We start from the raw sequence: 12,649 nt of genomic DNA, 5'->3' as shown, positions 1-12,649 counted from the left end.
AAAAAATATGGAAGTTATTAGAGAAACCGTTTCTGGAGAAGTAAAAGAACTAAAATCTAACCAAGTAGAAATCAAAAAGGCTATTAATGATGTGCAATCAAAAATGGGGGCACTAACTGCTAGGATAAATGAGGCAGAAGAGAGAATCAGTAATATAGAAGACCAAATGATAGAAAATAAGCTGAGAAAAAGAGAGATAAACAACTACTGGATCACAAGGGCAGAATTCGAGAGATAAGCGATACCGTAAGATGAAACAACATTAGGATAATTGGGATCCCAGAAGAAGAAGAAAGAGAGAGAGAGGCAGAAGGTATAATGGAGCAAATTGAAAATTGAAGGAGAGATAAAAAGCTTCCAGGACAAACAAAAACTAAAGGAATTTGCAAACACAAAACCAGCCCTACAAGAAATATTGAAAGGGGTCCTCTAAGCAAAGAGAGACCCTAAAAGCAACATAGACCAGAAAGGAACACAGACAATATACGGTAACAGTCACCTTACAGGCAATACAATGGCACTAAATTCCTATCTTTCAATAGTTACCCTGAATGTAAATGGGCTAAATGCCCCAATCAAAAGACACAGGCTATCAGATTGGATTAAAAAACAAGACCCATCAGTATGCTGTCTGCAAGAGACTCATTTTAGACCCAAAGACACCCCCAGATTGAAAGTGAGGGGATGGAAAACCATTTACCATGCTAATGGACACCAAAAGAAAGCTGGGGTGGCAATCCTTATATCAGGCAAATTAGATTTTAAACCAAAGACTGTAATAAGAGATGAGGAAGGACACTATATCCTACTTGAAGGGTTTATCGAACAAGAAGATCTAACAATTGTAAATATCTATGCCCCTAACATGGGAGCAGCCAATTATATAAGGCAATTAATAACAAAAGCAAAGAAACACATGGACAACAATACAATAATAGTGGGGGACTTTAACACCCCCCTCACTGAAATGGACAGATCGTCTAAGCAAAAGATCAACAAGGAAATAAAGACTTTAAATGACACACTGGACCAAATGGACTTCACAGATATATTCAGGACATTCCATCCCAAAGCAACGGAATACACATTCTTCTCTAGTGCCCATGGAACCTTCTCCAGAATTGATCACATCCTAGGTCATAAATCAGGTCTCAACCGGTACCAAAAGATTGGGATCATTCCCTGCCTATTTTCAGACCACAATGCTTTGAAACTAGAACTCAATCACAAGAGGAAAGTCGGAAAGAACTCAAATACATGGAGGCTAAAGAGCATCCTACTGAAGATGAATGGGTCAACCAGGAAATTAAAGAAGAATTTAAAAAAATACATGGAAACCAATGAAAATGAAAACACAACTATTCAAAATCTTTGGGATGCAGTAAAGGCAGTCCTAAGAGGCAAGTATATAGCAATACAAGCCTTTCTCAAGAAACAAGAAAGGTCTCAAGTACACAACCTAACCCTACACCTAAAGGAGCTGGAGAAAGAACAGCAAATGAAGCCTAAACCCAGCAGGAGAAGAGAAATCATAAAGATCAGAGCAGAAATCAATGAAATAGAAACTAAAAGAACAGTAGAACAGATCAACGAAACTAGGAGCTGGTTCTTTGAAAGAATTAACAAGATTGATAAACCCCTGGCCAGACTTATCAAAAAGAGAAGAGAAATGACCCAAATCAACAAAATCATGAATGAAAGAGGAGAGATCACAACCAACACCAAAGAAATACAAACAATTATAAGAAAATATTATGAGCAACTCTATGCCAGCAAATTAGATAACCTGGAAGAAATGGATGCATTCCTAGAGATGTGTCAACTACCAAAACTGAACCAGGAAGAAATAGAAAACCTGAACAGACCTATAACCACTAAGGAAATTGAAGCAGTCATCAAAAATCTCCCAAAAAACAAAAGCCCAGGGCCAGATGGCTTCCCATCTTCCCATGGAATTCTACCAAACCTTTCAAGAAGAATTAATACCTATTCTTCTGAAACTGTTCCAAAAAATAGAAATGGAAGGAAAACTTCCAAACTCATTTTATGAGGCCAGCATTACCTTGATCCCAAAACCAGACAAAGACCCCATCAAAAAGGAGAATTACAGACCAATATCCCTGATGAACATGGATGCAAAAATTCTCACCAAAATACTAGCCAATAGGATCCAACAGTACATTAAAAGGATTATTCACCACGACCAAGTGGGCTTTATCCCTGGGCTGCAAGGTTGGTTCAGCATCCGCAAATCAATCAATGTGATACAATACATTAACAAAAGAAAGAACAAGAATCATATGATCCTCTCAATAGATGCAGAAAAAGCATTTGACAAAGTACAGCATCCTTTCTTGATCAAAACTCTTCAGAGTATAGGCATAGAGGGTACATACCTCAATATCATAAAAGCCATCTATGAAAAACCTACAGCGAATATCATTCTCAATGGGGAAAAACTGAGAGCTTTCCCCCTAAGGTCAGGAACGCGGCAGGGATGTCCACTATCACCACTGCTATTCAACATAGTATTGGAAGTCCTAGCCACAGCAATCAGACAACAAAAAGAAATCAAAGGCATCCAAATCGGCAAAGAAGAAGTCAAACTCTCACTCTTTGCAGATGATATGATACTTTATGTGGAAAACCCAAAAGACTCCACCCCAAAACTGCTAGAACTCATACAGGAATTCAGTAAAGTGGCAGGATATAAAATCAATGCACAGAAATCAGTGGCTTTCCTATACACCAACAACAAGACAGAAGAAAGAGAAATTAAGGAGTCCATCCCATTTACAATTGCACCCAAAACCATAAGATACCTAGGAATAAATCTAACCAAAGAGACAAAGGATCTGTACTCAGAAAACGATAAAATACTCATGAAAGAAATTGAGGAAGACACAAAGAAATGGAAAAACGTTCCATGCTCATGGATTGGAAGAACAAATATTGTGAAGATGTCAATGCTGCCTAGAGCAATCTACACATTCAATGCAATCCCCATCAAAATACCATCCACTTTTTTCAAAGAAATGGAACAAATAATCCTAAAATTTGTATGGAACCAGAAAAGACCCCGCATAGCCAGAGGAATGTTGAAAAAGAAAAGCAAAGCCGGCGGCATCACAATTCCGGACTTCAAGCTCTATTACAAAGCTGTCATCATCAAGACGGCATGGTACTGGCACAAAAACAGACACATAGATAAGTGGAACAGAATAGAGAGTCCAGAAATGGGTCCTCAACTCTATGGTCAACTCATCTTCGACAAAGCAGGAAAGAATGTCCAATGGAAAAAAGACAGTCTCTTCAACAAATGGTGTTGGGAAAATTGGATAGCCACATGCAGAAGAATGAAACTGGACCATTTCCTTACACCACACACAAAAATAGACTCCAAATGGTTGAAAGACCTCAATGTGAGACAGGAGTCCATCAAAATCCTAAAGGAGAACACAGGCAGCAACCTCTTCGACCTCAGCCGAAGCAACTTCTTCCTAGAAACATCGCCAAAGGCAAGGGAAGCAAGGGCAAAAATGAACTATTGGGACTTCATCAAGATAAAAAGCTTTTGCAAAGCAAAGGAAACAGTCAACAAAACCAAAAGACAACCGACAGATTGGGAGAAGATATTTGCAAATGACATCTCAGATAAAGGGCTAGTATCCAAAATCTATAAAGAACTCATCAAACTCAACACCCAAAGAACAAAGAATCCAATCAAGAAATGGGCAGAAGACATGAACAGACATTTTTCTAAAGAAGACATCCAAATGGCCAACAGACACATGAAAAGGTGCTCAATATCGCTCGGCATCAGGGAAATCCAAATCAAAACCTCAATGAGATACCACCTCACACCAGTCAGAATGGCTAAAATTAACAAGTCAGGAAACGACAGATGTTGGCGGGGATGCGGAGAAAGGGGAACCCTCCTACACTGTTGGTGGGAATGCAAGCTGGTGCAGCCACTCTGGAATACAGTGTGGAGGTTCCTCAAAAAGTTGAAAATAGAGCTACCATATGATCCAGCAATTGCACTACTGGGTATTTACCCCAAAGATACAAAAGTAGGGATCCGAAAGGGTACGTGCACCCCGATGTTTATAGCAGCAATGTCCACAATAGCCAAACTGTGGAAAGAGCCAAGATGTCCATCGACAGATGAATGGATAAAGAAGAGGTGGTATATATATACAATGGAATATTATGCAGCCATCAAAAGGAATGAGATCTTGTCATTTGCAACGACATGGGTGGAACTGGAGGGTATTATGTTGAGCGAAATAAGTCAAACAGAGAAAGACATGTATCATATGATCTCACTGATATGAGGAATTCTTAATCGCAGGAAACAAACTGTTGGAGTGGGGGGTGGGGTGGGAGGGATGGGGTGACTGGGTGATAGACACTGGGGAGGGTATGTGCTCTGGTAAGCGCTGTGAATTGTGCAAGACTGTTGAATCTCAGATCTGTACCTCTGAAACAAATAATGCAATATATGTTAAGAAAAAAAAAAAGAAGAAGAAGGTAGCAGGAGGGGAAGAATGAAGGGGGGGGAAATCGGAGGGGTAGACGAACCATGAGAGACGATTGACTCTGAAAAACAAACTGAGGGTTCTAGAGGGGAAGGGGGTGGGAGGATGGGTTAGCCTGGTGATGGGTATTGAGGAGGGCACATTCTGCATGGAGCACTGGGTGTTATGCACAAACAATGAATCATGGAACACTTCATCTAAAACTAATGATGTAATGTATGGGGATTAACATAAGAATTAAAAATAAAAAAGAATGAAATGATAGAAAATGCGGATAAATGAGTGCAATAAACCACGCTAATAGATACCGGTGGGGGGATGGTCCAAGTTGCTCCTTCTCACATTCGTTGGTCCAGATTTCTGTTTCTCACAAAATGAAAGATTAGATTAACTTGGAAATCTTCCTAGCGCCAAAAAGAAATGCTGACTCAAAGATTTAAAACGCCTTTTGGAATTCACAGCCCACCACTGAGCTTCGTCTGTAAGGACACAGGCTCTCTGGAAACCGATGATTGCGGGTCTGAGAAGGAACAAACTCTCAGTACTCACAGATGACTTGGTTGTGTAGAAAATCACTTCCTTTTCCCCACCAGACTGGGAGTTTCTTAAGAACTAGGGTAGATGGACCTGGTACACTTCCAAGGTTTGTTGGGGTACACTAGGTGGTGAGTACATAGTATTGAATAAGAATTTGTGAATACTTTGAGTGATAGTGAGGGGACCAGATGGCATAACATACACAATTATAGAGGAAAACCCCAATTTCAAGGAATGATTTAGAAAATCTTGTCATAAAATAGCTACATTAGGTGTTTTTTAAAGTATCCCTCTGTACATGTAAGCATATCTAGACAGAATTTATAACAAGAGAGATTGGGAAAATGAAAACAAAGTTGGTTATGGCCCCTGGGAACTAAAAGCAATTAGGAAGAAATCTGAGATGATGCTGAGTGAACTAGAAAATTATAAGCACTCGACTGTGTTTATGGTTGGTGAGAGAACCAGGTCCATAAATTCTTTTGTTAGAAGAACTACATTCACATATTTAGGTTTGGTCTTGCTACTCACATTGCCTTTGTTAAGAACCTTCCTCTACATGGAATGTCTACGCTCTACCCAAGCCTTAATGAAGTAGACGGGCATGATAAATGCCTTATCAGTCCAGTCTTTCATTCATGAGGCACTTGTACCTCATTCCCTGAGCACCAGTATGTGCCAGCAACTGTCCCGGGGTCTGTGGATCTTGAGATGAGCAACACTGACTCTGCCCCGAGTAGCTCAAAGGTAAAGAGGTAGCACTGATAGGACTCTTTGTATATACTGCCCTATAAAATGTTACATATGCACAGTCCTGTTTTTCAGTATGTGTACATATAACTCTGTGTTTATAACATGCATATATATCATATAAAATAATTTGAAGCAGTGCTGTGGAAAGTATGTACATTAGGAAAGCAAAGCCTATAGAGTCCTACTGAAGTGAGTTCAGAATTAAGATTTAAATCAAACCTCTTGCCTGGGGAAGTCACTCTGAGGCTCGATTTCTCTCTGCAGAATGTTTGCAGAGGTTTGGGAGAATCAGTGACTTGGAGCATGTGACAGGGTGACCAGTACGCAGTAGATGGTTCAGCACCCAGTCATTCCTTTGTGTGCATGTATCACGTTGCCCCAAGCAAACTGCAGACTCCCGTCTCCTTGGGGCAAGGATTCGCGTGTGTTCCTTGGACTCCTCCCCAGAGGTCAACCTGGTACTATACACGGGGGCAAAATGATCAATTACAAAAGCATCATGAAACATTTGAGAGAGCCTGCTACCCATCCAGCATTGCGCTGGACATTCTTATCAAGAGTGTTCTCAAAGTGTCTTAGGATGCAAAGATTGGTTTCCATTTAGACTTGTAATAACGGACTTTTTCCCTTTGTGGTTTAAGATTGAAGATGAATTTATGCTGGCACCAGGATTTGCAGCCCCACCTAATCTAGATTATTCGGGCTACCATCAGTACATAGAGGAGAAACTTCCTCCAGAAAGTCCAGCACTGTATGGCCTCCACCCAAATGCTGAAATAGAATTCCTGACCGTGATGTCCAACACTCTCTTCAGAACGTTGCTGGAGCTGCAGCCCAGGAATGCACTCATCAGTGAGGAGCTGGGGCAGTCCACAGAAGAGAAGGTAGAAGGTCTTTCTTTTCTGTTCAGCTCTAACAGTGAAGTGCACTGATCTAAGTGTACAACTCGATGGTTTTCTCTCCCTTTCCATATGCCCATATAATCATCACCCAGATAAAAATACTTAACATTTCCAACACTCGGGGTCAGTATATCCCTCCCCCTGCTGTCCAGACATAACTACCACTCTTACCTCTATCACCATAGACTAGCTTTGCCTGTGTTTCAGTGTCAAATGGATGCATTCATACAATAGGTACTGATATGTGTCCAGCTCCTTTTCTACATTTATGAGATTCATCCATGTTGCATGGGCCAGTGACTCATTTTTGTTTAGTATTCTGTTATATGAATATACAGTTCATGCTTTATTCATTCTACAGTAGATGGATGTTTGGGTTATTTCTAGTTTTTCACTATTTTGACTTAGCACAGCCATGAACATTCTTGTAGTCTTTTGTCAACCAGCACAAGCAACTTTCAAAGGTGTCCCCCCATACTCCTCACCCCTCTTTCCTCAGAAGTGGAATTGCTGGATTGTGGGGTGTAATGTGTAACTTCAGTAGATATTCCCAAGCAGTTCTGAAGTGTTTGGACCACTTACACTTCCACCAGCAGTGTGCAAGTTTCACCTGTTCTCTGTCCTTGGGGTTGTGTTAATGGTAGTAATTCTTTGTGGTTTTTAACTTTGCGTTCCTTAGTCAAGGAGTGATGCTGAGCATCTTTTCCTATGATCGTGGCCATCTGGATGTAATCTTATATCAAGTGCCTGTTCCAGTTGCTTGCCCATTTTTTAATTGAGTTGTCAATGTCTCTCTTACAGATTTGTAAGGACTCTAAACATACATCCTTTTTCAGATAGCTGTATTGCAAACATCTCCAAATCTATGACTTGCCTTTCACTCTGTGTTTTTTGGCTCTGTCATTTTGTTATGGTGTCTTTCTTACATTATCTTGGGAGACTGGCATTATTCATTTGAAGGTATATATTGTCCTAGAATGACAGGAATGAGAAATAGACATCAAATGCTTTTTTTTTTTTTACATTTAGTTTATTCCACCCCCCAGATAAATTAGCCCTTATTTCCCTCCCCCATTTAATCAGGATTTGATTGACAAGGATTCGGGTTGTTGGAAAACACTAACCATCAGATTTAATTATAGCGAGGTCCGAGGAATTTTCCATATTATTTCTTGAAATAGGGCCATTTGTTGAGGCCCTTGGTTGTCATTTAGAGGCTTTAGGATTTGTTGTGGGGTGTTTTATCCTCTATACTAACATTTTCCTTGTATGAATGTTAGACTTTTTTTTTTTTTTTTTTTTTAAGATACAAAAGGAAACATTCATCCATTTGGGAAAAGCTATAGTATTAATAGAAGCAGAGAGATGGATGAAGTCTTCATTTAGTTTTGGGGCTTCAATCTTTCCAACAAAGAAGCTGACCATTAAACCAGAAACTGCAAAGCAAATGATCTTTAGATGCTTCAACATGGCAAACAGATTGTAGCGACGACTCTTTTGGGTGCTTACTATATGCTAGGCACTAAAGGAAGTGCTTTACAAATAAGCCACTTAATCCTCAATGGCTCGAAGTAGTATCAAGATCCCTATTCCAGAATTAGGTTTAGGTGACTGACTTGTCAGACAGCTAGAAAGGGCCAATGAAGGAAACCAAGCTCCAGCTGATTCCAAAAGCCATTCTTCTACCTAACTTGCCTACTACACTGTTTCATATTTTCTACAGCTGCTGCAGATGAGTTTAAGATTTCAGGACCTGAAAAATAACCTGCCAGGGTGCTAAAGCAATTTGGGATTAGGATATCAGAACCACAGGCAGTAATCCAAGAAGCTGAGGAAAGAGTGAAAGCTGCTTAAGGCTAAAGACAGGCAATACCCTTAAAACTTTTGTCTATTTTAGGTATCTGTTGGTTTTCCCCAGTTCATTAAAAGAAAAAATATGTACATTGAAGTACTACATACATTTTCACATCTTTAATGTATAAATCTTTTATTTCTTCAAGGCAATAATTGAAGAAGACAGGGGCTCCCTTGCTGTTGAAAATGTGGATCCAAACTGCTCTTAAAATTTTAGGCTATGTCAGTTGGGAGGGCAACATCATAGACTCACCAGAATTAGCTCAACCCTAAAGGGCATTTTTGGTTCATGTGACTTTTCAAATGTTTTTTTTTTTCCTTCAATTAGCATTAGATTACAAACTGTAATACCTAAACATTGGGGTTCTACTTCCTCTGATTTTATCTTTATGTACAAGTGAAATGTCATTGATGACCGTTCTATTCCCTAAATGCTAACAGTGAATAAACTGCAGACAAATAGTAGCTCCTTCCTGATGGGATCTACAGAGGGGGGAGGGCTGCACTGATGCAGAGGTAGTTGAGCTAGTCAGAGTGCCTGTCTGCCCATCTCCAGGAGGCAGTGGCTATCTTTTAAAAGCATTAGTAAGCATCTTCAGGAGTTGTAGAATATATTCTGGGACTTTGAAAAATCAAGGGCATAGTCCCTGTAACTAAAAATGAAACACAGACGAGCTCAATCTTGTGTGTGTTAATGATTTAAGGTTAAGAATGTTTTGGATGACCTTTTGGACAAACTTCCAGAAGAGTTCAACATGGTGGAGATAATGCAAAAAAGCTCAAACAGAAGCCCCTATGTTCTTGTTTGCTTCCAAGAGTGTGAAAGGATGAATGTTCTCCTGCGGGAAATCCGTGTGTCCCTTCAACAATTAGACCTTGGTTACAAGGTAAGTTTAACAGTGGTACTAGAACTGGCGTCACCACGTGGGGGGACACTGACTTTGTGGCCTCTCTTCTCCATGCAAGGGGGAGCTGACCTTATCTCCTGAGATGGAAGCCCAGCAGTCCCAGCTGAGTTATGACACAGTCCCAGACACTTGGAGCAAACTGGCTTATCCATCTACATACAGCCTGGCCCAGTGGTAAGCTGCCCCCTCACTGCTCCCCCTGCCATTATCCATCTGGGTGCTGGTTCAGTGTTCTCAGTTACAGTTGTGTTGGAACAACTATGAAGAGTGTACTTTGTGAGTATACCTGGCCTGTGATGCTGCAAACAGAGTACCACCACTTTCACTTGAGTTTCTTCTGTGTGTTGCTTTAAAGGCAAAAATCAGTGAGAAGGTAGGGTCAAAGCAAGAATCAAATTGTTTGGTCCTGGACAAAATACCTGATCTTCCTAATTTCTATCATCTGAAAAATGTAGGTAATAAAATTCCACCATTATTTAAATAGCCATGGGAGGCAACTTGAGTTTGCTTTCATGTCACTTCATATGCTTATTTTCAAAGCTAGTGATTACCAATGCCATTTCATAGCTAACTTTTTTTTTAAACTTTTTTTTCTTTTAAAGATTTATTTATTTGACAGAGAGAGCGAGACAGCACAAGCAGGGAGAACAGTAGAGGGAGAGGGAGAAGCAGGCTCCCCGCCAAGTAGGGAGCCCGACGCGGGACTTGATCCCTGGGCCCCAAGATCATGACCCGAGCCGAAGGCAGACGCTTAACCATCTGAGCCACCCAGGCACCCCTCATAGCTAACTTTTTTAAAAAGACTATAGTAGAGGGGCGCCTGGGTGGCTCAGTCAGTTAAGCGTCTGCCTTCAGCTCAGGTCACGATCTCGGGGTCCTGGGATCGAGCCCCACATCAGGTTCCTTGCTCCGCAGGGAGACTGCTTCTCCCTCTGCCACTCCCCCTGCTTGTGCGCACTCTCTCTGGCAAATAAGTGAATGAAATCTTAAAAAAAATTTACAGTATACAGTAAATCTGACTGCTTGAGTGTGTGGGTGTGAGTGCGAAGAGGTGTTCCAAAGCTGGGGCCGAAATTCATAGCTCCCTGACGGCTAGTGCTCTCTCCAACTGCTCCTTGGTCTTCGTAGTCAACACAGGAAGTTTCAAAGATTCTCTCTATTCCTGTCTTCTCCGTACCGAAATTTTTTTATCCTTGCTTTCCTCCTGTCTTCTTACCATGAACCAGAATGCTACTCTGAGCCTTAAACTGGAAAGCTCTATCAGAATTCCAGATGAGGAGCACCTGGCTGGCTCAGTCGGTAGAGCCTGCGACTCTTGGATTGTGAGTTCGAGCCCCATGTTGGCACTAGAGATTACTTAAACAAAATCTTAAAACATTTTCAAATGACTGCACCTTGGAACTGCCCGCCAGGCAGCCAAGTGTTGGCTGTGTGGGCCGTGTGCAAACATAAGAACGGAAGGTACGACGTGGAAGGGACACAGATGGCAGCAAAGGACCATGGCGGGGAAGAGCAGAGCAGAGCTACTGACTGGCTTTCTGTGAATGCTGGGGATGTCCAAAATCAGATTTTCTATTTCCAATCAAAAATATATTACACTTAAATTTTATAATAAATTTTATGATAACTACCATCTTATTTTGTGCCTTCTAATTTCTGTATTTTTCTTCTTTTATTCCAATTTTTTCTGGCTTCTGTCCATTTAATAGTTTGGGTTCCCCCACCTTTTTCCTTTTTTAAAGTAGGCTCCATGCCCAGTGTGGAGCCCGACATGGGGCTGGAACTCATGACTCTGAGATCAAGACCGGAGCGGGTATCAAAGAGTCAGACGCCCAGGGCGCCTGGGTGGCTCAGTTGGTTAAGCAACTGCCTTCGGCTCACGTCATGATCCTGGAGTCCCAGGATCGAGTCCCGCATCGGGCTCCCTGCTCGGCAGGGAGTCTGCTTCTCCCTCTGACCCTCCACTCTCTCATGCTATCATTCTCTCTCTCAATAAATAAATAAAAATCTTAAAAAAAAAAAAAAAAAAGACACCCAGCCGAGTCACCCAGGCGCCCCTAATAGTTTTCTTTATTCCATGTTTATCCCTGTACAGTTCCTATTATTTTAGCAGAGACACTTCACTGTAACCTACACACTTGATTTTTCTAACACAATGTAAAGTCAACACTTTTAACCTCCTCTGAACGCCAGCCTCCTCTGGTCTGCAATTGTAATTCAACCTTATTTTAAACCATAGTATTTTTGTTTATATAGTCAATTATTTTTGCTTTAACAACATATATTGACTTTTTCGCTCATTGTTACTTTTTGTATCTCATTCTGGGCTCCTTTGTTCTGGGCCCTCTTACCTTTTTGCTGAAGGGCTTTCAGGGTATGTGGTGGGAAGTAAATAGGGTTCTTTGTGTATCTGAATCTCCCTTACTGCACTCTCGCTCAAAATAGTTTACCTACATGTACAATTCTAGGATACGATGATTTTCTCGCAGCCCTGTGGTTTGGTACCTCCATTGGTTTCTAGCATTTATTATAGCTGATGAGACTGTTCTTAAATGTACTTGTCATCCCTTCACAACTAATCTTTTCTCTCTGGGACATTCTTAAGATTTTTCTCTTCACCCTTGATGTTTTGCAATTTCACTAATTTACGTGTGGACTTTTTTAAATGTATCCCCGTTGGTACTGTGTGTAGTTATGTGTAAGTTTACCTATTGTTTCCACTCTGAAAAATTCTTAGCCCTTATTTCTCCAAATACTGCCTTCCCCCATTGTCTTCATTTTATTTACCTACCTGAAATCTTGTATTTTCAATCTATGTCTTGCTCTGCTGTATTCTGGTTGATTTCGTCGGTCCTGGGGGGAAACCTGTTTCCAGTTTACTGTGTCTCCCCTTGACTTTTAAAATTTCATTGTCCAAAATCAATTTTCAATTCCACATTCTTTATATTGGGGGCAGGGGAGGTACCAGACTTGGTTTCATAAATTCCTGTTTTTATGACTATTACTCTAGTTTTTAGGAATTTAAACATATTAAGTAAGAGACCTTTTTTCAGATTCCTCTATTTTTATTTGCTGGGTTATCAACCTTCTTGTTCGCTGGATTTGGTGCCAGCTTTTTATACCATATAACCAATTGTCTTCATCCTCAAACGAC

At 40.7% G+C, this 12,649-nt stretch overlaps 1 protein-coding gene across 1 annotated transcript in view; it reads left to right on the top strand.

Moving 5' to 3' along the window:
* The window catches only part of DNAH11 (dynein axonemal heavy chain 11), a 339,985-nt gene that overhangs the window by 324,196 nt on the left and 3,140 nt on the right, over nucleotides 1–12,649 (top strand). The window contains 3 exon segments of the mRNA XM_064575180.1: nucleotides 6,473–6,715; nucleotides 9,292–9,474; nucleotides 9,554–9,669. Coding sequence (XP_064431250.1) covers nucleotides 6,473–6,715; nucleotides 9,292–9,474; nucleotides 9,554–9,669 — 542 coding nt within the window.

Source organism: Mirounga angustirostris, unplaced genomic scaffold, assembly GCF_029215605.1.
Source record: "Mirounga angustirostris isolate CCGP_5_RB_7025 unplaced genomic scaffold, mMirAng1.0.hap1 SCAF_12, whole genome shotgun sequence".
NCBI classification, from domain to species: domain Eukaryota; kingdom Metazoa; phylum Chordata; class Mammalia; order Carnivora; family Phocidae; genus Mirounga; species Mirounga angustirostris.
This window is presented reverse-complemented; position numbering and strand designations above follow the sequence as displayed.